This window comes from Talpa occidentalis, unplaced genomic scaffold (genome assembly GCF_014898055.3).
Source record: "Talpa occidentalis isolate TD23 unplaced genomic scaffold, MPIMG_talOcc4v2.1 talOcc4.12, whole genome shotgun sequence".
In the NCBI taxonomy this organism is placed as follows: domain Eukaryota; kingdom Metazoa; phylum Chordata; class Mammalia; order Eulipotyphla; family Talpidae; genus Talpa; species Talpa occidentalis.
The window spans coordinates 7,249,289-7,275,460 of NW_023601212.1; the positions used below are offsets into that span (position 1 = coordinate 7,249,289).

Here is a 26,172-nt window from a genome sequence, read left to right on the forward strand (position 1 = left end):
GACCTCCAGAACTGTGAGATAATAAATCTGTGCTCCTTCAAGACCTTAGGTTGCAGTAAACTGTCACAACAGCCACAGGAAACACATACGCATCCTTTCTAGCAGATGCCACTGACCGCAGGGAGGCTACGGGCGCCAGCCCAGCAGTAATCATCCGAATCCACTCTTAGTGACTGCATTAGGGGGCTGTTGATGGCTGTCACACCTGTACAAATAAGACCCTTGTTTAGGAGAAGACATCTGCCCTCCACCTCTGACCTGGCTTCCTGCCCCTGCTTTGCTGGCATCTAGGGGCTGTCCTGAGGCTGGAGCCATGGCGCCCTCTGTTGGTGACTTACAGCTCGTGCCCAGCGCAGCAAAGGAAGCCTCCACGCAGGACGCCGTGTGCTCCCGAGCGGCCCTCTCTGCTCTGGTGGCTGCTGCCATGGTCATCACCACCCTCGGGCTCCTTGTGGGTAAGTGGCTTGCACAGGGGACTTGCACAGAGACTCAGAAGGGGCTCAGTGGGGTCCTAGGGACGGTCCAGAGCCACAGGGCTGAGTGTCCCAGTGTGGGGTTGAAGCTGGCCTGGCCCTTCAGGGATCTGCACAGACAAGTCGAGAAGACCAGGTGCCCGGCGGGGCCCCACTTTGTTCCCGTGGGTGGTGGTGGAGGCACAGCTGTTGCGATCCTGCCATCGAGGTTCTGCATGTTTCAGAGTACACAGGGCTTCTCTGAGACCTGAAGGGCTTCTCTAAGGCCGTTTTCTTGGCGGGGGTAAATTGAGACTTCTAGGAACATTGAAATGGGCTTTTTTTTAATCTTGAAAAATTGAAAAGTACTAAAATGAACACCATTGCTTTCCCTACACCCACAGTCAACAATGGCTCACTTCCATATTTGCTTCCAGCATGTATTTATATTATTTAAGATACATTATACAAAATGATGACACATCTATACAATGTGGGGTTACAGTTATAAAAATAAGCAAAGGAAGCACTTTTTATATCTCTATAGAATGATCTACGGAGACTAGAGGAGGTGCAAGAGAGGGAAGAGGGAAAACACACTTGACTGTGTGCATAAATTCTTTTCCAGGACATTTCAGAACTTAGTCAGTTGGTGGCCTCCAGGGCAGGCCAATGCACGGTCAAGTAACAGGCGTGGGAAAGAGGCTTTCACCATCTTCACTTTGGTGGTTTTGATTTTGAACCACATGGATAAATCATATCTATTCAGACAGTTGCCCTTTTTTTAAAGTGTGAAACCAGCCATCACAGATGGCCGCAGCCCACGTCGCTCTTTCCCAGACATCTCTGCGGCGATGCCCTCTGGGTGTCTCCACGGTGTGTGTGACGCTGCTGTGTCTCCGTAAACCACAGTCTTGTTTTTTTTTTTTTTAAGATTGACTTATTTAGGGCCTCCCCGGTGGCGCAGCGGTTGAGCGCTGGGTTGCGAAGCTGCCCGCAGCCTCTGCGGCGCCGGTTCGATCCCCAGCCACAGGGTGAGGGTCCCACATGGCGCGCAGACCTCTCCTGCCGCCGCTCTCCCCTCAGCAGTGTACTTTGTCAGTCTGCCTGCTCTGCTCTCCCTTCTGGCTCTGGTGAATTCTCTCACCCTCCCGTGCTTCTGACTGTACCCAGTGCTTGTATAAATAAATAGATAAATCTTTTTAAAAAAGAGAGAGAAAATATTATAAAACAAAAAAAAAAGATTGATTTATTTATACAAGAGCCAGGGTACAGGCCAGAGGTGCGGGAGGGTGAGAGGATTCACCAGAGCCAGAGCGGGGAATAGAACAGGCAGACGGACTGAAATACACTGCTGAGGGGAGCAGCGGGCGAGACAGGAGAGGTCTGCCGTGCCATGTGGGCATCTCTGCGGCCGGCCGGGATCAAACCTGTGCTGCAGAGGCTGCGGGCAGCTTTGCAGCCCAGCGCTCAACCTCCTGCGCCACCAGGGGAGGCCCAAACCACAGTCCTGTTTTGCAAGGACCCTGTGTGATCGAGGACTCTCTATATCATTTGGAATTTGCCTTTCTCCTCCCACCATCTGTCCTCCAACTGTCGAGCGCAGCGACCAGCTCCCAAGGACACTGAGCCAGCCCTACCTGCCCGCCTCCCCTATTAGGGTGTGTCCAGGTTTGCCCTGCCCAGCGCTGTCCAAGGGCAGGAAGGTACTCTCCATCCCAGTGGCTATTTGGAATTAAAAAATTAAATTAAATTAAATCACATTAAAATTCAAGTCCTCTGTTCCCAATAGCCATGCTTCATGGGTAGCTGTTGGCTGCTGTACCCAGCACAGATCTAGAACATTCTATCCCCTGCATCCCCAAGCTCTGCTTGGGCAGTGTTGCCCTGGAGCAGGGTTTATTCTGAGGTGATAAGTTTCCTACAGTTCTATTTGGGGTGTCCAAGATGTGGGGAAGTGCTTTCATGTGGCAAAATGACTTTTTATGTGGGCCCTGTTAATTAAATTAAACACAAGTATTTGTGGAACATCAGTGCATCCCACAGCCCAGCATGTCTGACGGACGCCTCCTAGTGGCCATGGGCATCAAGTGCAGGAAAATTCAGGCTCTGTGTGTGCATGTGTGTTCATTCCTGTGTGTGCCTGGGTACAGGTGTATGAACCTGTGCCTGTGTGCGAATGTGTGTAGTATACACACGTGTGCAAAGTACATGCATACATGCATGCACACATATCTCTCTGTGCCCGTGTGTAAGTGCCTTGTGTGTCTGTGTGTGCATGTGTGTGAGCACGTGCGCACATGTGTGTCCTCGAGCTAGGGGCAGGCGGGGGCAGAGTTTCACATCTGCATTTTGGAAGCAAGGATGCAATTTGGAGACAACAGATAAATATGATTACTGGCAGGATGCCTGAAACCAAGAAAGGCGTTAAGAAGCACTTAACAGGGCCTCCCCAGTGGCACAGCGAATTGAGCACAGCGCTGTGTAGCTGTCCACACCGTCTGCAGTGCCGGTTTGATTCTCGGCCGGCCAGGGAGAAACCCACATGGCGCAGCAGACCTCTCTTGCCTCACCTGCTGCTCCCCTCAGCAGTATTTCAGTCAGTCTGCCTGTTCTGCTCCCCACTCTGTCTCTAGTGAGTCCTCTCACACCCCGCATCTTTGGCTTGCACCCAGCTCTTGTATGCATAAATAAATAAAATCTTTAAAAAACAAATAAAATAAAAATAAAATAGTTTTCAATTAAAATTTAAAGGTATCCCCTCCCCAGACAGCTTGAGATTGCTGCAGGAGGCTGAAGGAGACCCCCCGGGCTCTGCTGTTCTCCAGCTTCCAGAGAGTCATTGATTATTTCAAGGGGAACGTAAAGGTTCTATTGAGGTTCAGGTAATAAACAATTTGGTCTGCACAGTGGGGGCTCATTTAAAAAATTTTAGTTTCTTGAATGGGGAAGCGAACCATTGTTGGAATTGATTCAGAAATTTTTTTCTAGCTACTGAATTAATGAGTTTTTAAGTTTTTATGTAGATAAATACTCATTTACATTTGTGATTGGGACGAGACTTTCACACTTGACGCAGCTGCTACTCCTGCAATTATGATCATTTTTTGCTAGTGTGCGGGCCTGTTTCATTCCCAAAATACACTTAACAGCTAGAAACGTAGGTTTTTGGGCCTCCCTGGTGGCACAGGCAGGGGGCGCTGCACTGTGAAGCTGTCCGCAGCCTCTGCAGCGCAGGTTCGATCCCAGCTGGCGAGAATCCCACATGGCGCAGCAGACCTCCCTTGGCTCACCTGCTGCTCCCCTCAGCAGTGTGTTTCATCAATCTGCCTATTCTGTTCCCTGCTCTGTCTCTGGTGAATCCTCTCACCCTCCCGTGCATCTGGCCCGTAGCCCGGTTCTTGTATAAATAAATAAATCTTGAAAAAAAAAAAAATAGGGGGCCTCCCCTGGTGGCGCAGCAGTTGAGCGCTGGGTTGCGAGGCTGCCCGCAGCCTCTGCAGCGCCAGTTCGATCCTCGGCCACTGGTGAGGGTCCCACAGAAAAAAAAAACAAAAAAAAAACACACGTAGGTTTTCGTGGAGGGCATGGTCCCGGGGCCTGCTGCTCCTGACGGCCATCACCCCTCCTGCCATATTTGGTGCCCACTTTCCAGGGAGGAGGTGGAGCTGTTGCTCACCAAAGTGGAGGAGTGGTCTCCTGAGGCCACGTCAACCATTTTGGGGCCACACGCTCCAGGTGAGATGAGGATGAGCGGTGGCTGGTCCTGCCCTCGGAAAAGGGGCCTTGGGGTGGGTGACCAGGAGGTGTGCAAATCAAATGGAGGCACTGTTCACCCCTGGGAGTCAGCCCACTCACCTGCATGTCAGCGTGACCGGGTCCCTGGCGCGTTGAGCCCGCGCCCCAGGCCGGCTCTCTCACCAGGCCCTGGTCTCATCTGCAGCCTCCTTGTCTGCCCGGGGCGTGGACGTGGAGCACACGGCTGAGCTACAGGGGATCCGCTACGCCCACAGCTTGCAGCAGGAGGCCTCGGAGTATCACCGCACGCTGACGCCTGCCCTGGAAATGCTGGTGAGCGTGGCCTGCGTTGGGGGGTGGGAAGGGAGCTCCTAGGAGCAAAAGGGACCAAGTGGGCCGCCAATGGCTTTGACCCAAAGGAGCCCCCATGCCCTGTGCAGAGCAGATGGGAGCAGGGTCTGCCTGGCAGGCCTGAGCCGGAGGGACTAACGGGCTGTGGGGACGGGTCCATCCTTGCTGCGCCTCAGCACTGGCTGGTGTGGCTTCCTTTGCAGTTTTTAAGCAGCTTTTGGAAGACAGAGTTGGAGGCCAGCTGCGTGAGCTGCACGGTGCTAAGCTACAGGTGAGTTGGGGGCGTCTTCGGGATGAAGGAACCTTGGCAGACACCACAAGAAGATTCCAGCAGAGAGGAGCCCTCCCTCTGCAAAGTTTCTCCCCCACCGCAGGGCCGGGAACGCCAGTGTCCTGGTGCACTTCCGGCTGCACTTTGTGTTTCCCGAGCCCTGGGGCCCGAGGCTGGGCCTGGAGGAGGAGGAGAGGCTGTTGCAGGAGGGGCTCCGCGCTCGGCTGCAGGGGCGCGGCCTGGCTCTGGCCGCCTACGGCACCATCCTGTCTGCGGAGCTCCAAGGTGAGCGGGTGACAGAGACTGAGGGGCCTGGGGAGGAGACGGAGGGCCGTGACGTGGGAGGGGAGTCGGGTGCACTCAAGTGGCATCCAACCTTAACTTCTCAGTGTCACCCCTTCTTATGCAGCCCCCTCAGCGCAGAACTCGGGGGTCCAGGCCCCCCACTGTGAGGGCCGGGCTGTGGACACTGTCCTCCCCGCAGCCCTTTGGGTCTGTGGCCACTGCTCAGACCTGCTCGTGTGGACCGCAGAGCGAGTGGTGGCCGGTTGGGCCTGAGCCCGTGACCCGCCGACCCCTCGTGCAGACATGAGGAGACGCTAAGCTCACGGCTTCTGAGGTGCGGCGTTGGGATCTGAGGCCAGACTGTGGTCAGACCCCACATCAGCGTCTCGCCCCCAAGCCAGCCCCGGTGCCCACGCCGCCCGCGGCTCAGTGACGGGACTCGGGCCCTGACGCGCCTCCTGGGGTGGTGGAAACGCGTCTTCTCTGCACCTTCCAGCAAGGTGGCCGCCAGCCCCAGGTGGCCATCGGACACTTGACATGTGGCCAAGGAGCAGAATTCCACTTGGGGTGACCCTGCTGACCGGAGCCAGACTTTCTGTGGGGGCGCCGCTTGGAAACGCAGAGTTTCAAAGCCCTTTCTGCGCCTCCAATGGGGTGTGTCTCTCCGTTTCCTCCCAGGCAGCCGGCAGGGGCAGTGGACAGAGAGAGACTCAAAATCAGGTATGGTTTGCTCTGTCCCGAGCACCCCGCCCCCCTCGTGGCCAGCTTCTCCCCGGGGCTTGATGTGTCAGGGCGGAACAGGCAGGGAGGGAGCAGGCCCAGGACTGGCGGGTGTGAGTGATTCCAGAGGGCTCTGGGGTGGAAGGGGCTCCCTAGTTGCTTGACACCCACCTGGCCCTAGGGTGATAGAGATGTGGCGGGGGATAGTAGCCCCAAGACTGAAGGGAGTGGGGTGGGCTCTGGTTACCCAGTGTGTGTTTGAAAGGTGCATTCCTGGGCCTCCCTGGTGGCGCAGCGGGTTGAGCGCCACGCTAAGAAGCTGTCCGCAGCCTCTGCAGCGCGGGTTCAATTCCCAGCAGACCAGGGAGAAACCCACATGGTGTGGCAGACCTATCCTGTCTCTCCTGCTGCTCCCCTCAGCAGTGTCTTTGGTTATCTGCCTGTTCTGCAACCTGCCCTGTCTCTGGTGAATCCTCTCACCCTCCCGTGCCTCTGACCTCTACCCCAGTTCTTGTATAAATAAATCAATCTTAAAAAAACAAACAAACAGGTGCATTCCTGGTGAGATTTTCACCATCTGTGGGAACTGGCACCCTGGGGGAGTCATCCCTTTGGGGTCAGCGAGACCCCAGATGGCAAGTCATCAGGAAATGAAAAACACAGTTAATATGGGTGTGGAGGCTGGTCACGGGCCTTGGCCTGCCCAGGACTGTCCAGGTTTTAGCACTGCAAGTTCCACCCCAGGGAAACTGGGTGGTGGGTCCCCCCACACCTGTGACTTTGAGCATCAATGCACCCCTGGGATGTGAGCTCAGCTGACACTGTTCACCCTGCACGGAAGACAGGACATGGTACGAGGAAAGAACGTAAGATCGCCCACCGGTCATTTTTTATATTGACAGCACGTTAAATAAAAATATTTTAGGTCTCTTGGTTAAATAAAAAGATATTATTACAAATGAATTTCTGGATAAACAAAATGTGGCCCATCCAGACTATGGACTATTCTTCAGTCTTAAAGGGGAAGGGCTCTCTTACTCGTGCGAAAATGTAGATAATCCTGGAGGTTTGTCCTGGCGGACATGATGCTCAGTGAAACAAGCCAGACACAGGGACAAACGCTATGTGACCCACTCTCAAGAGGTCCCTAGAGGAGTCACATCATAGAATCAGGAGTAGATGGTGGTGCCAGGGGCTGAGGGAAGGGAGGGAGTTAGTGTTTAATGGGGGCAGAGTTTCAGTTGGGGAAGATGAGAAAGTTCTGGAGCTGGAGCACGGGGATGACCACACAGCAGTGTGAGTGCTTACTGCCACTGAACTGTGCACCTGAAAATGGTAAATTTTAGGGCCTCCCTGGTGGCACAGGGGTTAAAGTCTATCAAGCTATTGCCAGCCACTGCAGCACGAGTTCGATCCCCGGCCAGGGAGCTGACCCACATGGTGCTGCAGACCTCTCCTGTCTCCCCGCTGCTCCCCTCAGCAGTGTACTTTGGTCAATCTGACTGTTCTGCTCCCCATTCTGTCTCTGGTGAAACCTCTCACCTGCACACCTTTGGTCTACACCCCAGTTCTTGTATGTATAAATAAATAAATCTTTTAAAAAATGGTGATTTTTATTTATGTGGATTTTTTCACACTTTAAAAAATGCAATCACACCAGTGTTTTTTTACTGTTTTTAAATGTGGATGCTAGAAATCTGGAGGTGCGGCCATGTGCTGCGTGAGAGCGATGGACTCGTCTGCAACAGTAGCCCCGCATTCCTGCTGTCCAGTGACACATTTACATGATGTTCACACACACACACGGCAGGGGGCTGGCCTCAGTACTCACAGACACTCTCACAGAAGTCTCTGCACTAACTCAGAGAAAAATAATCTCAGAAATAGTCAGAGAGGGCCTCCCTGGTGGCGCAAGGGTTTAAGCACCGCGCTATGAAGCAATCCGCAGCCTCTGCAGCATGAGTTCAATCCCCTGCCAGGGAGCTACCCACATGGTGCAGCAGACCTCTCCTGTCTCCCCGCTGCTCCCCTCAGCAGTGTGTTTCAGTTGACCTGCCTGTTCTGCTCCCCACTCTGTCTCTGGTGAATCCTCTCACACCCTGCATCTCTGGCCTGTACCCCAGATCTTGTATGCGTAAATAAATAAATAGAGATAAGGGAGCAGACCGACCCTAGCTGTTTCTACACTCTGGGGGCTCTGAAAGGAGAGGGGGGGTCTCCCTGTGGGTGTGGGGTCCCGATTCAGTTCTCTCTGTCCTCAGGTCACTGTCCGGAGAACGCCTTCTTCTGCCAAGACAGCCAGTGTGTGACCAAGGTGAACCCGGAGTGTGACGACAGAGTGGACTGCGCTGACGGCTCTGATGAGGCCCACTGTGGTCAGTCCCTGTCTGGCCCGCCGTGGGCCACATCCCCTCTCAGGGTGCTCTGCTCTCAGGCCGCCCCAGAATTGGCAGTCACGCATGGCACTCCTAGGACTGCACAGAAAAGGGAGGGGCTCCCTTAATATGGGGAGAAACATGACCAGTTGCACTGGGGGCGTGGAGTCGAGCACCTATGAGTGAGCAGAGGAGAGGATCAGGCTGGAAAGAGAGATGCTGGCCACACTGTGGGTATCCCAAATGCCAGCACCTGGCGCTCTGTTCCCCACACAGTGGGAACCACCAAATCTGCGCAGGGGAATCTCACAGTTAAAATGCTAGAAGGGGAGTCCACATTTTCCCAGCAATGCTACCCTAGGCAATACAGCAAGAAGAGAAGCTTGAGTATTGGGAAGAAAATTCTATTTGCAGTTGACCTAACATGAATCCACAAATCAGCTAAGAAGCTCTTAGAAAAAATAGACAGTTAAACAGTAAAGTCAGGATAAGATAAAAAGCAAGACATAGAAAGCTATTGTTGCGCTTTAACCAAGTCATAACAAGTTAGGCAAATAAGGGAAAATCCCACACTGGGTCTACAACGAATGGGTGTCATGTGTATATGACCTGTAAAGTTAATTCCATATAATTATCAAACTTTCCTGAAGGACATAAAAGGAGTCAACACATACAGACTATTTCCAGCCAGGGAAATGCACCCAAGCCTCGGGTCCAGGGCGCCCACGGGGGCTGGTCACAGCTCTGTGGCTCATCCTGGTATATGAGTTTCCTGCCCCTCAGACGGGGCAGCTGACCCAGCAGAAGTCTATCCTCTCGCAAGCCCAGAGGCAGAAAGTCCAAGATCGGGGGGATATGGCAGGACGGGTTCTTTCTGAGGCTCTGGGGGCGAATCTGTTCTGCGCTTCTGGGGTCACTGGCAATCCTGGCTCCCCTTTGGCTCGTAAAAGCATCAGCCTGGCCGCTGCCTGCATGTTCTCGCGATTTTCTCTCTGTGCACGTCTGTGTCCAAGTTTCCCTTTTTTGTAAGGACGGCACTCCTTGGACTTAGGGCGCACCCTCATGGCCTCGTCTTAATCTGATCATCCGCAAATAAGCTCTTAATCTGATCATCCGCAAAGACGCTATTTCCAAATAAGCTCATTCACAGAGAACTGGGGGTGAGGACTTCTGCACCTTTGGGGGAGACACAAAAGGCGTGGATGAAAACATGGATGTTTTATTCCAAGGTCTTAGAGGTTTCTTGCCAGGAGCTGGCCGGGACCTGGCCTGAGAAGTGCAGAACTCAAACAGCGGGGGCGGCTGGGCAGCCCTTCAATGCGTGGCCAAGTGCCTGGTGCTTGCAGACATGCCGGGCAGCAGGGAGCGCAGGCCGAGGCCCTGCCTTCCTGGGGGCCTGGCGGTGATCTCTGTCTTTCAGACTGTGGCCTGCAGCCTGGCTGGAGGACAGCCAGCAGGATCGTGGGCGGCGTGGAGGCGTCTCCGGGGGAGTTCCCTTGGCAAGTCAGCCTCCGGGAGAACGATGAGCACTTCTGTGGGGCCGCCATCGTGGGCAAGAGGTGGCTGGTCTCTGCCGCCCACTGCTTCAATGAGTGAGCCACGGCCCCGCAGGCTCGGGGGCTGCCCCGGCCTCACCGCCGCCCACCTCCCTCTCCTCTGTGGCGTCCACAGAGCCCCTTGGAACTTGTTTTTTTCTTTTCTTTTCTTTCTTTTTGCTTGTGGTTCAATCTGAACACATTCTTTTTCTCATTTCCTTTTTAAAGATTGTGGCAAAGTACGTATTATATAAATTTATCCTTCCAACCGTGAACATTCAGTGGCATTCAGCACACTCACACTGTTCTGCAAGCATCCCCACCCTCCCTCTCCAGAACTTTCTTATCTTCCCAAACAGAAACCTGTCCCTGTCACACATTAACACCCCCTCCCCGCCCCGCCCCTGCCACCACCTCCCTCCTGTCTCTCTGGAGGTGACTCCTCGGGGCCTCCTGTGGTGGCTCACACGGTGTACGGCCTGTGTCTGGCTTGTTTCCCTGAAAGTCACGTCCTCCAGGTCCATCCCCGTTGTAACCTGTTTAGGCTGAAGAATATTCCAGTGTGTGGATGGGCCACGTCTTGCCTGTGTGTTCATCCTTCCACCGACCCTTGGTTGTTCCTGCCTTCTGGCTGCTGTGATCATGGACATTCAAGTATCTGTCTGAGTGCCTCTTTTCAATGTCCTTGTGTCTAAGCCCAGAAGCGGAATTGCTCAATCACACGGTACTTCTATGATTAAACTTTTAGAGGAGCCACAGGACTGTCTGCCAGCTGCTGCGCTCGTTCCTATTCCCACCAGCAGCGTATGTGGGCTCTGTTTCTCCACAGCCTCGCCAACACTTGTTACTGGCTGGCTTTTGATTCTAGCCAGCTTGGTGGGTGCCAAGCAGGATCTCACTGTGGTTTTCATTTGTATTTTCTTGGTGGCTTGAATGTCTTTTCCTGTGCTTATATCCTCTTTGGAGAAATCTGTTCAAGTTCTTAGCTCATCCCTGAATCAGGGTTTTTTGCAGTGGTTGGGGGTGGCCAGAATCTTTAACTAACACAATGACCGCCTGGAATGGAGCTGGCCAAAAGGTGGGGGAAAGGTTCTAGAACCCTCTGTCTGTGCCAGGCATTGCTATTTAATCATTTCCCTCTAAGAGACCTGGGCGAAAAGTCGAGGCAGCAGGAAACATGTCATCTCCAGGGAGACCACTTCCCTGCCCCAAAAGTGACAGCCCGGGGGACAGAGAGCCCATAAACAATGACTAACTAGGGCAATAAGAGTTGTTGTTATAATTTTAAGTTTTATTTCTCCCAATATTTTATTAAATATGAAAATATTATGTTTAAAATATTAATTCAATATTAATAGTAAATATGGGGATATTTAATATTAAGATGAAAAATAGTGCAGTGAATACTGCGTTCTTCTCTCTGATTGCAACAAGTGTTCATACCTTGCTGTATTCCTTCCTCTCTCTGGTCTTCATACATGGGCATCTATACTGCACCTCTGCACACATAGGTTGTATTATTACTTTGCCAAACCATTTGAAATTAAGTAGCAAACACCACAAAGCATCCCCTGTAGGTCTCCTGCAGGCATCTACATAAAAAAAGAATCTCCCACTCCCATACCATCACTATCACACCCCAGAACATCTGCAACAATGGCTCGTGGTGTCCAGTCACACGGGGGTGCGTTTGGGGGGTAATGCAAGTCACCACCAAAAACAGTCATCTCACACATAATATTTTCATGCCATATAAAAACATAAAAATGAATGCAAAACAATGCATGATACACATGCAATCAAAAAACAAAAATGGGCCTCGCTGGTGGCACAGGGCTTAAGGTCTCAGCTAACAAGCTAAGTCCAGCCACTGCGGCAGTGGGCAGGCCGTGCCCAGTGTGTGTCCACCCTGCACAGTGTCTCATCCGGCCCGACCCCCTCCCCAGCCCCTGGCAGAGCCGGCGGGGCTGGGGTGCTCTGCGTGAGCCAGTAAGAGGCGATCTGTTCACCACGGATGGTTTGCATTCCCCACCTGTCTCCACGACCTGGCATGAAAAGGTTTTTCACATCCGTCGCTGTTGCCCCCCCCCCCCCCCCCCCCCCCGTTCGCTTCCTGCCCCCGCCTCGCCCTGGTCCCGCAGAGCCCGCGTTTGCCCAAAATGTTGATGATTGTGCGCATTTTGGGGGTGGAGGCATCGTTTTGATTTTTGACACCGTTGCACTGTGAGTGCGGACGCCTGGACGTGGGGGCGCCCCTTGGTGTTCCCGCCTCACCCGCCCCGCCCCGCCCCCCGCAGGTTCCCAGCCCCCGCCGAGTGGGTGGCCTACGCGGGCACCACGCGCCTGAGCGGCGGCGAGGCGGGCACCGTGCGGGCGCGCGTGGCGCGCATCATCCCGCACCCCGCCTACAACGCGGACACCGCGGACTTCGACGTGGCGCTGCTGCAGCTGCGCACCCCGCTGCCCTTCGGCCGGCGCGTGCAGCCCGTGTGCCTGCCCGCCGCCTCGCACGTCTTCCCCGCCGGGCGCAAGTGCCTCATCTCGGGCTGGGGCTACCTCAAGGAGGACTTCCGTGAGTGCCCCCGCGCCCCGCGGCCCCGAGTCCCCCCGGCGGAGGCCGCGCGCCCCTCAGCCACCTGCGCCCAGAGCAGGGCCCGAGGGCCGCCGCCCGCCCCGGGCCAGAGGCAAAGCCGTGCCCAGCTCGGGCCTGTGCGCCGCTCCTTTGTGTTTCTTTGTTTTGCATTTTTGCGGGAGATTTGGCTGTGAGGCGTGACCCCCGAGCTGAAGTACTGGCCCGTGTCCCCAGGCCCAGGAAATCATGCGTTACAAGAAAACAGCAGTTGGGCCTCCCCGGTGGCCAGCGGGTTGAGCGCCGCGCTGTGAAGCTGTCCGCAGCCTCTGCAGTGCCGGCTCGGTTCCCCGCTGGCCAGGGAGATACCCACATGGCGCGGCAGACCTCTCCTGCCTCGCCCGCTGCTCCCCTCAGTGGTGTATCTCAGTCTGCCTGTTCTGCTCCCCGCCCTGTCGCTGGTGGATCCTCTCACCCTCCTGCGCCTCTGTACCCCAGTTCTTGTATAAATAAATCTTTTTTAGAAAAGAAAAGAAAACAGCAGTTAAGGTGCTGCTGGCCGTGAGCTCCACGGTCTTAGTCAGGGATGGATATTAAATAAGGTGGGGCCTGTTGTTTTTAGGGTTAGGGTTAGGTTAAGGGGATTTTGTTCCTTTCATATTCTTACATCGCTGTCCATTTTGGGGCAGTAATTGGGTTCTCCTCTCAGGTGCAGTCCCCATAGCGATCCCACCACCACTAGCACCAAGACCCGTCGGCACAGTCCCCCTCCCCCGTGCTCGCCCCTCCCCTGCTGGTGCCTGGGATCTGTGGTCAGCTGGCCACTTTCTCTTTCCCCAGACCCTTCGTGCAGTTTCCCTAGATAAAGACTTCCCTGTAGGGCCTCCCTGGTGGCCTAGGGGTTAGTCTCAGCGCTGTCACCCCTACAGCCTGAGTTTGATCCCCGGCCAGGGAGCTACCCACATGGCGCAGCAGACCTCTGCCTCGCCCGCTGCTCCCCTCAGCAGTGGATTTCAGTCAGTCTGCCTGTTCTGCTCCCCACTCTGTCTCTGGTGAATCCTCTCACCCGTCCACATCTCTGGCCTACACCCCAGTTCTCTACACAAAAATAAATGAAATTTTAAAAAAATGTATTTCCCTTTAAACAGAAACACACAAAAAACAATTGATATTGATAAATCAACAAAAATGTTGTGACCAGAGGCTCACAGGGACCTCAGTGTTTATTTTAGGGCATCAAAAAGAAAAGTGTTACCTCCAATCCCCCTGCCTTGGGCCTCCTCGCCCCTCTCCCCGCTCCCCTTCAGCCTCAGAGGCCTGAGGATGTCTGTTGATGTCCAGCTGGAGTCCACCACTTTTTTTTTTTTTTTAATAGAGGCATGTTTTTATTTATTTATTTATTTGTTTGTTTGTTTTTTGTTTATACAAGCACTGGGTACAGTCAGAAGTGCGGGAGGGTGAGAGGATTCACCAGAGCCAGAGCAGGGAGCAGAGCAGGCAGAAGGACCGAAGTACACTGCTGAGGGGAGCAGCAGGCGGCAGGAGAGGTCTGCGCGCCATGTGGGACCCTCCTCCGGTGACCGGGGAGCAGCCGGGGATCGAACCGGCGTCGCAGAGGCTTCGGCAGCTTCGCAACCCAGCGCTCAACCGCTGCGCCACAGGGGAGGCCCTCCACCACTTTTTTTTAAAGATTTATTTATTTATTTATACAAGCACTGGGTACAGTCAGAAGCGCGGGAGGGTGAGAGAATTCACCAGAACCAGAGCGGGGAGAAGAGCAGGCAGAAGGACCAAAGCACACTGCTGAGGGGAGCAGCGGGTGGCAGGAGAGGTCTGCGCGCCATGTGGGACCCTCGCCCAGTGGCCGGGGATCGAACCAGCACTGCAGAGGCTGCGGGCAGCTTCGCAGCCCAGCGCTCAACCCCTGCGCCAATGGGGAGGCCCTGGAGTCCACCACTTTTTGAAAGTGCTTTATGCTGTCGTATTGTATGTTGCATGAATGTCCAGTGTTTGTCGTTCTGACTTGTTCTGCCACATGATTTTTTAAAATTCCCTCCATTTTGTTGAAAATGGCTGCATCCCGTCCTTTTCTCGTGACTGCGCAAGACACCCATGATCTGTCTATGCGGGATCCTCTTAATCCTTTGTCCATGGAGATTTAGGGTGCTTCCCTGTCCTGGGAGGGAGGAACCAATCTTGGGGTGTTACGCTGATGCTTCCCAGCTGTCTGGGCGAGGGAGGTTATCAGTGGACATTCACGCTTTGCTGCTTTCTAACATGGGGCTACTTTTGTCGGGGAAACTGAGGCTCAAAGAGGGGTTGTTCTGCAGCCTCCTGGCTCAGGGCAGCTGCCCTGGGCCCTGGAATGCTCACCACACCTGCCTCTCCCTATCCTGGACAGTGGTCAAGCCGGAGATGCTGCAGAAAGCCACCGTGGAGCTGCTGGACCAGGCCCTGTGCGCCAGCCTATATGGCCACTCGCTCACGGACAGGATGGTGTGTGCCGGCTACCTGCACGGGAAGGTGGATTCCTGCCAGGTGAGCTGAGGCACCGCAGGCCCAAGGACAAGCCAAGAGGCCCCAGACAACACCCCACCCATGGCCAGCAGGAAAGGGCCATACATTCCTGTCTGCGGGGCCACTCTCCCTGGAAGGGGAGTCCTCTCGTTCTCTGCTTGACCACCAAGACTTCCCGGCTTGGGTTTTAACAGCGACTGGCTTCCCTTTTTCTTAGTTTTTACCCTGACTCTTATTGCTAAAGTCTGGTGGGTGGGGAAAGGTGGAGTGTACTCAGGTCACCACGTCAAACCAGAACCCAGAGAAAATGTTGGGAGACAAGAGAGCGCTTGTGTTTCAATGTGTCAGTCAAGGTGAGCTGGACGTGGGAGACGGGATGCATGAGGGCGGCCCAGGCATTCGGAAAACGCTGCGGCTGCCTGTGTGCTGTGTGGAGGCTCCAGCCCAGCAGTCATACTGTCAACCTAAGCAAGTGGTGACATTATTAAAGATCTACTGGGATAAGGAGGGGGGAGGATGTTGATTATTTGGGTTGGATTTTAAAACTGCCAGTGGTGGAAACGCAAGAGACCTTAGAGACGGTATAGTCCAAACGTCCTATTTTATTTTTACGGAAGACGGGACTGAGGTTCTGATATATGAATTATTAACTTACATTTGATCTGTCAGCTCATGGGAAAGAGGTCTCAGGAGTCCCTATCCAGGGCTTCTTCCTTGATCTTGTAGTTCTGGGTTTTGGACTGGCTGTGGCTAGGGGGCCCAACCCCTCCTGAGGATGTGCCTTTGTCTCCTAGGGTGACTCTGGAGGCCCCCTGGTCTGTGAGGAGCCCTCCGGAAGGTTCTTCTTGGCTGGCATTGTGAGCTGGGGAATTGGTTGTGCAGAAGCCTGGCGTCCGGGGGTCTATGCCCGAGTGACCAGGCTACGTGACTGGATCCTGGAGGCAATCACCATGGCAAGCAAGCCTCTGGCTCCCACTGTGGCTCCTGCCCCCACCACTTCAAGCAATACTTGGCCCACCAGCCGTGAAAGCGGGGTGGTCGACACCCCCACCAAACCCACACTGGCCCCCAGCACTGCACCTCTTGACTCAGTTACCACTTCTAAGCCACAAGGTATTTTGGGGGGAGACAGGCAGAAGTAGGTGTCCACTCCTTGCAGGTTCAGATCAGCTGGTACTGACTTTCTGAAGCAATCCTTAGGAAAGAGACAGGTGATTGATTAGTGATGTCTGTCATGAGCAAAGGTTAAGGCAGATGTGCAGCATGGCAAAGTCAGTGAGACCCAGAGGTTGTATGTAGTCTATCCTGAAGGCACAAGAAGCAGCTAGTGATGATGGTTGTAGGTGCAGGGTGGGAGAGAGACTAATTTTGAATTATCACAAATGAGTGTTCTTCCAGACCTGCCACCCACATAAAGCATTTAGGAGTACATTTTCATATTAATCTGTCCTCCAAAATTTTCCTAGACATACTTGCTTGCTCCAAGCTCTCCCAATTGAAGAGGAAAATCTTCTTATCTGGCTTTTTACTTTTATTTCCTTTTCAATGGTGGTGACAAACATTCAGAATTATCTCTCTGCTTCTAAGTTTTTTTAGTTGCTTCTCTTGAGTTTTCCTGGTCTACAAGGTCACAAAGATTTACTCCTATTTTTCTTCTAAGACTTCTAGGATGCTAGCTCTTATGTCAAGTTCTCTGATCCTTTTGTGGATGGTGCAAGTGTACTGCTTCTTGCAAAGACAGAATAACTCTGAGTCTGCTTGAGCAGCTTTGTCAGCCACAGTTCAGAAGGGACCATAACTCGGGGCCCGGGACTGTGATTCTGCGTGCAGTCCTTGCTGCGGCCTCCCTGGCACAGTCTAGCGTCTGTAAATCTGGTTGTACTAGCTTTGGGATTTTTTCCCTTAGGCCTTCTGCTACAGATGGAAAAAAGAACAGATCCCCAGGGATCTTCCAAGGGCAAGCTAGAGGTAGAAGTTAGTTTCCCGTCAGGCCTTTTCTAAATTTCTAGAAACGAGAAAAATTGAGAGTTCCTTACATTTTTTAAAGATCTATTTATAATCCCATCATCCTGATTCTTAGTGCTACAGCTTGTCCATGTTTTCTTGGAAATCCGTCTACAAGTATATTAAGCGAACAAATATCAGCCCAAACTAAGAGAGCAGGTTGGGGCTGAGGGGGTCCGGACACTATACTTTTGTCTTCTCCCCTTTTTTTTTAAGATTTTTTTATTTATTCATGTATACAAGAACCGGGGTACAGGCCAGATGCGCGGGAGGGTGAGAGGACTCACCAGAGACAGAGTGGGGAGCAGAACAGGCAGACTGACTGAAATACACTGCTGAGGGGAGCAGCAGGCACGAGAGGAGAGGTCTGCCGCACCATGTGGGAGTCTCCCTGGCCGGCCGGGATTGAACCCACGCTGCAGAGGCTGCGGACAGCTTCACAGCGCTGCGCTCAACCCGCTGCGCCACCAGGGAGACCCTTGTCTTCTCTCTTTTATCCCCCACCTGCTGTACTACATCCTTAGTTAGGAGGCCTTAGGACACCCCGAACTCCATTTCTTCATTGTATAGTGAGGATGATGGTGCCCCGGCCCAGCTGGAGCAGGAGGCCGCACTCTGGTGCCCCAAGGCTCAGCTGCCTTCCTCTCCTGTCCCCTCCCAGAATGCGGGGCCAGACCGGCCATGGAGAAGCCCCCCAGGATTGTAGGAGGGCTTGGAGCCGCCTCTGGGGATGTGCCCTGGCAGGTCAGCCTGAAGGAAGGTTCCCGACACTTCTGTGGAGCCACCGTGGTGGGCGACCGCTGGCTGCTGTCTGCAGCACACTGCTTCAACCAGTAAGACCTCTTCAGCTCCGGCGGGGGGTGCTCAGCTCCCCCAGTGTCGCCAGCAGCCCCATCAAACCCCCAACATTCAGGAACCTCCTGCTGCCCAGGTGTGTGGTGTGGCCGGCAGAGGCAGCCCCTCCTCAGAGGCTCAGGCCCAGGTGTCTGGATGCTCAATTTAAACAAGAAAGGAGGAGCAGGAGGGAGAGTAGGGGGCCTGGGGTGTCGTCTTCAGGTCTTCAGGGCCTGGACCTGGTGTCAGCTTCTGGGAGAAGGGTGTGGAGCTGGACTTTGGAGGATAGAGGGGGACAAATGGGGGTTGAGGGGCAGGACTTCCCTTCACTCCTGAGCCAGCAGCATTGACTTTAATAGCCATAGAGCTCCAGGGGCTTCTCACGCTGCCCCCAAAGGGCAAAGGTCCTCCCTGCCTTGCCAACAACCCTCCCAGCCTAGGGCCCATGTGGGGGAGCAGCTTTGTGGCCCCTTTTCATGCCCCTCCCCAGAACTGAGGGTCTGAAAAATGACCCAAGCCCCAGCAGCGGTGCCTGACTCCCAGGGGAGGGGGTGCTGGCGGGTGTCTGAGCGCCCCCTTGTTGGCAGCACAAAGGTGGAGCAGGTGCGGGCCCACCTGGGCACAGCATCCCTCTCGGGCATCGGGGGGAGTCCGGTGAAGATGGGGATCAAGAGAGTGCTGCTGCACCCCCAGTACAACCCAGCCATTCTGGACTTTGACGTGGCCGTGCTGGAGCTGGCGGGGCCCCTGGTCTTCAACAAGCACGTCCAGCCAGTCTGCCTCCCCCTGGCCATCCAGAAGTTCCCCGTGGGCCGGAAGTGCATGATCTCGGGATGGGGTAACACGCAGGAGGGAAACGGTGAGCTCTGGGCCGGGGCAGGGGTATGCAGGCCCCACAGGGACCCCCTGCAAAGGGACCCCTTGTCTCTGCTCCCGTCATCTGCCAACTGCTCAGCTCCCCTCCCCTCCAGGGGTGGAAGGCTCTGTCCCGAGCTCCAGGGCAGCTGCTCCTTGTGAACGAGGTGGTGCTGGCACACGGCCAGGCCGTGGCTTCACAGACCGTGCGCGGGTGGGTGGCTGCCTTCCTGCTGCCAACGCAGGCCCCAGTGCTGCCCACAGAGGCTACTGGCCCTTTATATAAACTTTGAAGACCCTCGTGGTACACCCTCAGAACCCCCTAAGAGTTCATGCTTCCTTGCAGACCTCCCTGCAGCCACCCGAGGTGCTGGGGAGCCTGCAGTGAGGGGTTCCTGACCCCAGTCTGACTCCGGGAGGCACTGCCTTCTCCCCAGTCCCAAGCTTCAGTTTCTTGGCCAGTGGGGGGGGTTCCCCCCAGGGGTGGGTCAGAGCTGGACTGGGTCGCGCCGTGAGCACCCTCTAAGCAATGTTTCCTGGCAGCCACCAAGCCTGACGTTCTGCAGAGAGCGTCCGTGGGCATCATCGACCAGAAGGCCTGCAGCTCCCTGTACAACTTCTCCCTCACTGACAGGATGCTGTGTGCCGGCTTCCTGGAGGGCAGAGTGGACTCCTGCCAGGTGAGGTGCCACCGCCCTCCCCTGCTGCCCCTGCTCCGCTCGTGCTTAACCTGTAGCAAGAGCAGTGGAAGAGTGTTCGTGCCCCAGACTCCGGGCGAGGGTCACAGGCCTGTCCGGGCTCAAAAGCAGGGACGGGCGCCCCCCCCCGCCCCCCACTGCCGGGAGGGCTGCCGCGGTCTCCATGCCCAGGGTCTGTGCGGGGTGGGGAGACTGTCCTCTCTGTGCCCAGAAAATCCAGCCTTGCCCCACGGCCTGGGCCTCGTGGCCCCGTCCCGGTGGCTGAAGGAAGGCGGCGCGCGGCTGCCGAGGCTGCGGGGACGTGCAGGAGACGCCAGCGTCGGTCGCTTAACGCTTAGTCCTAGGTGGGGGGAATGTCCGTGGAGGTGCTGTCCTTCAGCTTTTCTGCATGTTTTAAACATGTGCAGAACGAAAGCAAGAGCCGCGAGGTCCGCAGGGAACCGGGCGGGTCACGCCGGCCACGCGTCTAGGTGTGGCCTGAAGCCACGTCCCTGGCGCGTCTCCCGCGAGTGCTGGTGTGAGGGGGCAGTGCCCGCGGGCACGGGCTCAAGGATGGCCCGCCAGCGCCCTTTCCTCTTTGCAGGGTGACTCGGGGGGGCCCCTGGCCTGCGAGGAGACGCCCGGCGTGTTTTACCTGGCGGGGATCGTGAGCTGGGGCGTCGGCTGTGCTCAGGCCAGAAAACCCGGCGTGTACGCCAGGATCACCAGGATGAAGGGCTGGATCCTGGACGCCATGTCGCCCCGGCCCCTGCCCACACCGCCCCCCTCCCCCACGAGCCTGCCCACCGCCGCCAGCCGTAGCCCCCGGACCCCGGCGGGGCTCACCACCCGCAGACCCGCCCCGCGGCTCACCAGCACGGCCACCAGCCGGCCTGCCAACGGGACAGCCACGGCCTCGAGCACCGCCACCCGGCGACAGACGCCACTGCCCCACGCCCCAGAGACCCCCGCGGGCGCCCGGCTGCCAGGTACCAGGGTGGCCCGCGTGGGTGGCTGCGCCTGGGTCATCCCAGCCACCGGCGGCGCAGGCACCAGACAGTTCTCCCCGGCTCCGGGGACTGGGGGTTGGAGGCTGTACCGGCAGGAGGACGCGGGGCAGGTTCTCTAGGACCCGAGCAGAGGGGGAGGAGGAGAGCCCCGGAGCCCTCGGGGCCTTTTCAGGCTTTTATTGGGATTTTACTGGGCGCGGCAGGCAGGGGCGCGGGGGGCCGGGAGCGAGTCTTCACCCTTTCTGGGCTCGCCAGCCTTCTCTGGTGCGCGCTGCCTCTCTCTGCTCCTGCTCTGCTGGCGCCCCCGTGCCGCCGCCCTCAGAAGCCCGGTCTCTCCGCCCAGGCGCACCCACCGCCGCTCGCCCACCCCCCACCCCAGGGGCCGCCTCAGGCCTGCGCTCAGGACCGCGGGGTCCAGCATCCATCCTGACGGCGGGAGGGCAGAAAAGCCCGATACTTTCTGACCTGGCCCTACAGAGGCCCGGGTGCAGGCAGGGTTGTCTCCTGAGGCCTCTCCTGGGTGCGCGGGGCCGCCGTCTCCCTGCGCTGTCCGCGTGCCCCCCATGAGGACGGCGGCCACGCTGGACTGGAGTTCACCCCGCTGGGCTCGTTTAGCTTAATTACCTCTTGAAAGCCTCCTCAGTCGTGCCCCAGGGTCTGGGCTTAGGATTTCGACTTATGAATGTGGGGAACAGGGACAGCCCCGATTCTGTCCTGACAGCCAGGGGTGCCTGCGGGGCAGAGCCGCATCCCGCAGACCTGGGCGGTGAAGACTCCCCGGGGCGGGCGGGGTGGCCGGGCAGGCCCTTCACAAAGGCCTCCTCCAGGCCGCCCTCTGAGCGCCAGGGCGCAGCAGGGGCCAGACACTTAAAACAGTCACACAGCGCCACAGCCAGGAGAAGTCGCAGCAGGGAAAGCTGGGGCGCAGGGGCGCTGGGTCCCTCGGGCCCCATGACGGGAGCCGAGGGCCCGGGTTCGGGGCAGGGGCAGAGCAAGAACAATTCGGCAGGGCGGCCCCGTGTCGCTGCAAGGACAGGGACACGGTCTAAGAGGTGAGCGCGGGGCATGTGGTCGTCTTGGGAACATCGGGGAACGACGCACCCAGGATGGCACAGCCAGCCCGCCCGGCCCGCGCGTCAGTGACGGAAACGCCGTCAGCGACCCCCGCTCGCTCGCGCCAGAGCCGCCGCCGAAGCGGTGCCTTTCAGACCTTTCCACTCGAGTATGAAACATTCATCTTTCTTAAATCTGAATCAGAACGGGGTTAAATAGCTGTATTTGTAGGTCAAAGGTGACATCCCATCAAATGCAGCCAAGTCCACAGGACTCGAGCCGAGAAATCAGCCAGCAGGTGCCACCCCCGCGCCCGGGGCAGAGGCCGGGGGCTGCGGCTCGCGTGGGAGGCGCTTGCTGGGCTGGTCTCAGGGAGCTCCTCCCCCGCAGCGCCACCCCAGCTTAGTCTCTGGGGGTGGAAAGACCAAGTGAGCAGGGGCCAGTGCAGGGAAAGTGCTTGCGCCATGCACGCAGGGTCTTTTGGAGGAGAAGGAAGGTGGGTGGGGAGGCTGGTTAGCACCTGGCAGGTGAGGAGCTGAGCCCCTTGGTTCCCTCCAGCCTTGGACTAGCGGGGCTTCCCCAAAACTGAAGGGGCAGGAAGGCAGCTGGGTCTGTGGAAATGATCAGTGGGTACCCAAGTGCCCCCAGGGGTGGCAACGGTGGTCCATCACCACAGGGCTGCTCTTCTACAGCTGTCCTGAGGGGGCTCGTGGAAGGTAGGGGTGGGGTTTGGGGAATCACAGCCCAGAGGAGGTATCACAGAAAGGACCCTGGGTGTGACAGGGATCTAAAGAGCTCCAGAGAAGGCACCCCGAAGGAGAGCAGGAGCTGGTGAGACTGACCCACAGAGGTTCTAGAGAACAAACCTAAATGTACTTCAGATGTTACCTGAGGAAAGCCCAGAAGCTCATGTTGTGGCCCAGCCACTAGTCCCAGCTTCCCCACCCCACCTGAGCTCCTCCCACCGGGCATTCCCAGCAGGGCTTGCAAGGGCACAGGCTGGCTGGGCTGCGTGGAGGCCTGTCCCGTCCTCCTGCTGACGTGAAGCCGGGCTTCCCCCTCAGACTGCGGCCTGGCACCAGCTGCGGCAGGGCTGACCAGGATCGTGGGCGGCAGTGCTGCGGGCCAAGGGGAGTGGCCGTGGCAGGTGAGCCTGTGGCTGCGACGCCGGGAGCATCGCTGCGGGGCCGTGCTGGTGGCCGAGAGGTGGCTGCTGTCTGCGGCGCACTGCTTCGACGTGTGAGTCCCACCCATCCCAAATGCCGTCTCCCTGCCGGTGGATGTGGGTCATGGGGACCCACCTGCGGCCCCTCTCCTGAACCTGACCACACAGCACTGGGGACTGAGGTCAGCCTGGCAGACCCCACCAACCCCAGGATCTAGCCTCTCCCAGGCCTAGCCTGCAGGCAACATTGAAGCGTCTGGGTAACTGGGGTCCCTCCCGCCTCGGTCCACCCCCATAGGAACTGGCACCAGTCCTAAAGGCCGTCCAGTAGGGAGTGCTGCCCCTCCCCCAGGGCCAGGCCCTCTCCTGGCTGGATGCTCAGCAGGTGGAAGAGGCAAGGGGCTCTGACATCCAAGACTGTCCTGAGTGTACACTAGGTGCCTGGAGGCGTCAAGGTCAAAGGGCAGGCAGGGCAGGGCCTCTCAAGGCCCCCAGGATCTTAATATTAGGCGCACATGCATTAGTGCTGCCACCCTCTGCCTGGGAGGGAGGGCTCAGCTTCTCTTACAGAAGAGCAACCCAGGCCAGAGAGGCCAAGCACCGGGTCCAGGTCCATCTGCCCCTGGGGGCACGTGTGAAGCCCCTGCCTTGTGGGGCCCAGGGGAGCCCCTGGGGGGCGGGTAGGGTGGGTAGTGCGGGGATCCAGGCCGAAGCCTGTCCCCACACGTCTCACAGCTATGGGGACCCCAAGCAGTGGGTGGCTTTCCTGGGCACGCCGTTCCTAAGCGGCACAGACGGGCAGCTGGAGCGCGTGGCGGGCATCTACAAGCACCCCTTCTACAACCTCTACACGCTGGACTACGATGTGGCGCTGCTAGAGCTGGCAGGGCCGGTGCGCCGCAGCAGCCTGGTGCGGCCCATCTGCCTGCCAGAACCGGTACCTCGGCCCCCCGATGGCACACGCTGCGTCATCACAGGCTGGGGCTCAGTGAGAGAGGGAGGTAGGTGCAGCAGGGCCGGGGCACCCTGGGGTGGGGACCCAGGGGCATGAGGAAGGGCCTCCAGGAGAGGTGGGGAGATCATCCAGGGGGTTCTGCAGGGCACACATCTCAGCTTGCCCGTCTCCTCCGCAGGCTCAATGGCGCGGCAGCTGCAGAAGGCCGCCGTGCGCCTCCTCAGCGAGCAGACCTGCCGTCGCTTCTACCCGGTGCAGATCAGCAGCCGCATGCTGTGTGCAGGCTTCCCGCTCGGCGGCGTGGACAGCTGCTCGGTGAGACCCTACCCTGCCCTTCCAAGGCCGGGGTCTGGAGGCGCACTTGGCAAATGAAATGGGTTTGATCAGGCCACCCTGGGAGGGCGAGGTTCCCTGCTCCAAAGCCCTCAGCTGGGCCCTGTCCTCGGTGCCAGCTTCTCCAGGTGAATCAAGCAGCTCACCGTTTAAGCCTTGGAGGGAAATTCACTGTACAGATAACCATTTATTGGGCACCCACCCTGGGTTTCCCCCAGTGCAGTCTCTTCTGGCCTCTCGAGGGGATACGACACAGCAAGCAGTGGCTGCAGCGAGCCCTCTTTGGTCAGGGGCCCGCTGGCTGGCGTCCATGTCTGCCAGCCGGGGGAACCCCGGGCAACACTCCCTGGTCCCAGACTGCTGTGGGGGAGTCGCTGGCCTACTCTAAGAGCCTTTCCTCTCTCCTCTCAGGGTGATGCCGGGGGGCCCCTGGCCTGTAGGGAGCCTTCTGGCCGGTGGGTGCTAACCGGGGTCACCAGCTGGGGTTATGGCTGCGGCCGGCCTCATTTCCCTGGTGTCTATACCCGGGTGGCTGCTGTGCGGGGCTGGATTGGGCAGAACATCCAGGAATGACCACCACGTGGCCGCCCAGACTCAGGACCAGAGATGCAAAGGCAGCAGGAGCCGCGGCCAGTCCCAGAGGGGGAGTTCAGGTGGCGGGTGGGACATGGGGCTGCAAATGGTTTACTGAATATTTTGTTGCAATAAACACAGCCCCTGGTTCCTCACACGCTGGCTCTGTACCTCCATGTCAGAGAGAGGACCACCTACGCCAGGGGTCCAGAGCTGGGCAGAGGATGAGGGGCGGAAGAGGCTCAGTCAGATGAACCCAGATTCAAAGGACACCTCTTCCCAGATACCCCCTGCAGGGAAGACACGCAGGGTTCCGCTGCCCACCTGTCCTCCATAATTTATTTGCCCCAGGACTTCACAGCCCTGGTGGGGTATGAGCACAGTCCCCCGTCCCTCACCCATTCAATACCCAGGGTCCGAGGTTGACCTGGGCACACCAGGGGAGGTCCTGCCAGGCAGCTAGCACTTTTGAAAGTTCCAGGGCCTCCCAAGACCCAAGCTACGCTGGCTGGCAGGTTTGGGCGGCCGGCTGAATCACAACTGTCCCAGCAGTAGGGCACACCAAGGGCACACGCTGGTCCTCGCCTCACAACAGACATTTATGGAGATGAAACGGGGGTGTGGGGTGGGGGCAACTGCTGGAGGCGCTCCCGCGGTCACATGTTGGCTCGCTCCCGCTGCAGCCTGGAGTTGTAGGCGCGGGACACGGTGTTCCAGGCGTCCATGTAGCGGTCCATGCACATGGCGATGCACTTCTGCAGGCGGGGGCGCAGGCCAGGGGTGAGCCGGCCGGCGCCCCCAGCCCGGTCGGCGAGGCGCGCACGCGCGAGGGAGCCCGGCGCGACGCCCCGCGACTCCGTCGCCCCGGCGGGTCTCACCTGCTCCGAATTGTCCAGCGCGCCGCCCGGCTTCCCGATGCACTTCCGGAAGCACTTGTCCGTCATCCTCTGCGGGACGAGCGGGCGCTGAGCCGCCAGCCCGCCCGGCGGCCCCCGCCCGCGGCCCCCGCCCCGCCCCCGGCCCGCACCTGCAGCAGCTCCTGCGCATTGGCCACGGCGATCTGCACCTTCACCTGCTCCATGATGAGCCCCGGGTCCAGCTTGCCGCCCCCGGAGCCCCCGAAATCCGAGCCAAAGCCGCCCTCCATGGCTCCGCAAAGTCAACCGGACCGAGGCCGCACGCGCCGAGCCGTACCGGCCGGAAGCCGGGCGCCCGGGGCACCACGGGAGATGTAGGCGGGCGGCCGTGGGCGGGGCGCGCGCGGACTACAACTCCCGCGAGGCCGCGGGCCCTGTGCGCATGCGCCCCGGAAGCGGGCCGGCTCCGCGGCCGTCGCCGGGAGGGGGTGCGGGGCGGTGCGAGCAGGGCCGTCTCCCCGCGCTCGGGTGTCGCCGCATGACCGGGAACCCGACCCAGACACGGGGGAGCGGGCGCCGCGGGGCCGAGGCCGGCCCCCCAGGAGCGGGCTGGGGCCGTCGGGCAGAGCAAGGCAGGCAGGACTCAAAACCAAAACGTTTATTGGAGCGTGTACAAAAGTTTCCAGTCATAAAATGCACATGACAAACCCCGGGGACGCGCCCGGCGTGCAGCTCGCCGCCGGCCCCGGGGACCCCCGCGCCCTCGGGATGCGCCGCACAAGCACAGCCGCCGCGAGGGTGGAAACCGGGCTCCTCCACACGAAGACGCGGGTGCGAGCGGGCGCGGCCGGGCCCGGGGAAGGCGACAGCGCCCCGCGGGCTCCCGCCGGCCCGTGCAGCGCCCGGGGGCGGGGCCGGCCTGCGCTCCGGGGAGTCACGTGACGGGGCTTAAACAAAAGAATCCTTTCTACATTACTTTAAGTGGCATAAAGTTAAGCATATTTAAGGACAAGTGCGAACTTTCCCAGACCACAGTCATTTCA

General features: G+C 57.9%; 2 protein-coding genes across 2 annotated transcripts; one reads left to right on the forward strand and one right to left on the reverse strand.

The window, feature by feature from the left end:
* Nucleotides 1-298: 298 nt before the first annotated feature.
* TMPRSS9 (transmembrane serine protease 9) lies at nt 299-24,437 on the forward strand. Its single transcript, XM_037505018.2, has 18 exons — nt 299-455; nt 4,396-4,523; nt 4,745-4,812; nt 4,916-5,097; nt 5,776-5,817; nt 8,079-8,192; nt 9,613-9,784; nt 12,025-12,299; nt 14,698-14,834; nt 15,608-15,926; nt 17,479-17,650; nt 18,239-18,510; nt 19,050-19,186; nt 19,788-20,172; nt 22,311-22,485; nt 23,147-23,412; nt 23,545-23,681; nt 24,111-24,437. Exons 1-18 carry the CDS (start codon nt 314-316, stop codon nt 24,270-24,272), a joined length of 3,285 nt encoding a protein of 1,094 aa, XP_037360915.1. The 5' UTR covers nt 299-313; the 3' UTR covers nt 24,273-24,437.
* On the reverse strand, nt 23,146-25,475 carry TIMM13 (translocase of inner mitochondrial membrane 13). Its single transcript, XM_037505016.2, has 3 exons — nt 25,300-25,475; nt 25,151-25,219; nt 23,146-25,027 (listed from the first exon to the last, which is right to left on the reverse strand). Exons 1-3 carry the CDS (start codon nt 25,417-25,419, stop codon nt 24,929-24,931), a joined length of 288 nt encoding a protein of 95 aa, XP_037360913.1. The 5' UTR covers nt 25,420-25,475; the 3' UTR covers nt 23,146-24,928.
* Nucleotides 25,476-26,172: the final 697 nt, after the last annotated feature.

Bases quoted from the DNA above. Each gene is read 5' to 3' on its own strand.
- TMPRSS9 (XM_037505018.2), top strand. From the start codon at position 314: ATGGCGCCCTCTGTTGGTGACTTACAGCTCGTGCCCAGCGCAGCAAAG. The intron at 5,098-5,775 runs GTGAGCGGGTGA...GTTTCCTCCCAG, and splicing joins CCTGTCTGCGGAGCTCCAAG to GCAGCCGGCAGGGGCAGTGG. The intron at 17,651-18,238 runs GTAAGACCTCTT...CCTTGTTGGCAG, and splicing joins GCAGCACACTGCTTCAACCA to CACAAAGGTGGAGCAGGTGC.
- TIMM13 (XM_037505016.2), bottom strand. From the start codon at position 25,419: ATGGAGGGCGGCTTTGGCTCGGATTTCGGGGGCTCCGGGGGCGGCAAG. The intron at 25,220-25,299 runs GTGCGGGCCGGG...CTCGTCCCGCAG, and splicing joins ATGCGCAGGAGCTGCTGCAG to AGGATGACGGACAAGTGCTT. The intron at 25,028-25,150 runs GTGAGACCCGCC...CCCCGCCTGCAG, and splicing joins CGCTGGACAATTCGGAGCAG to AAGTGCATCGCCATGTGCAT.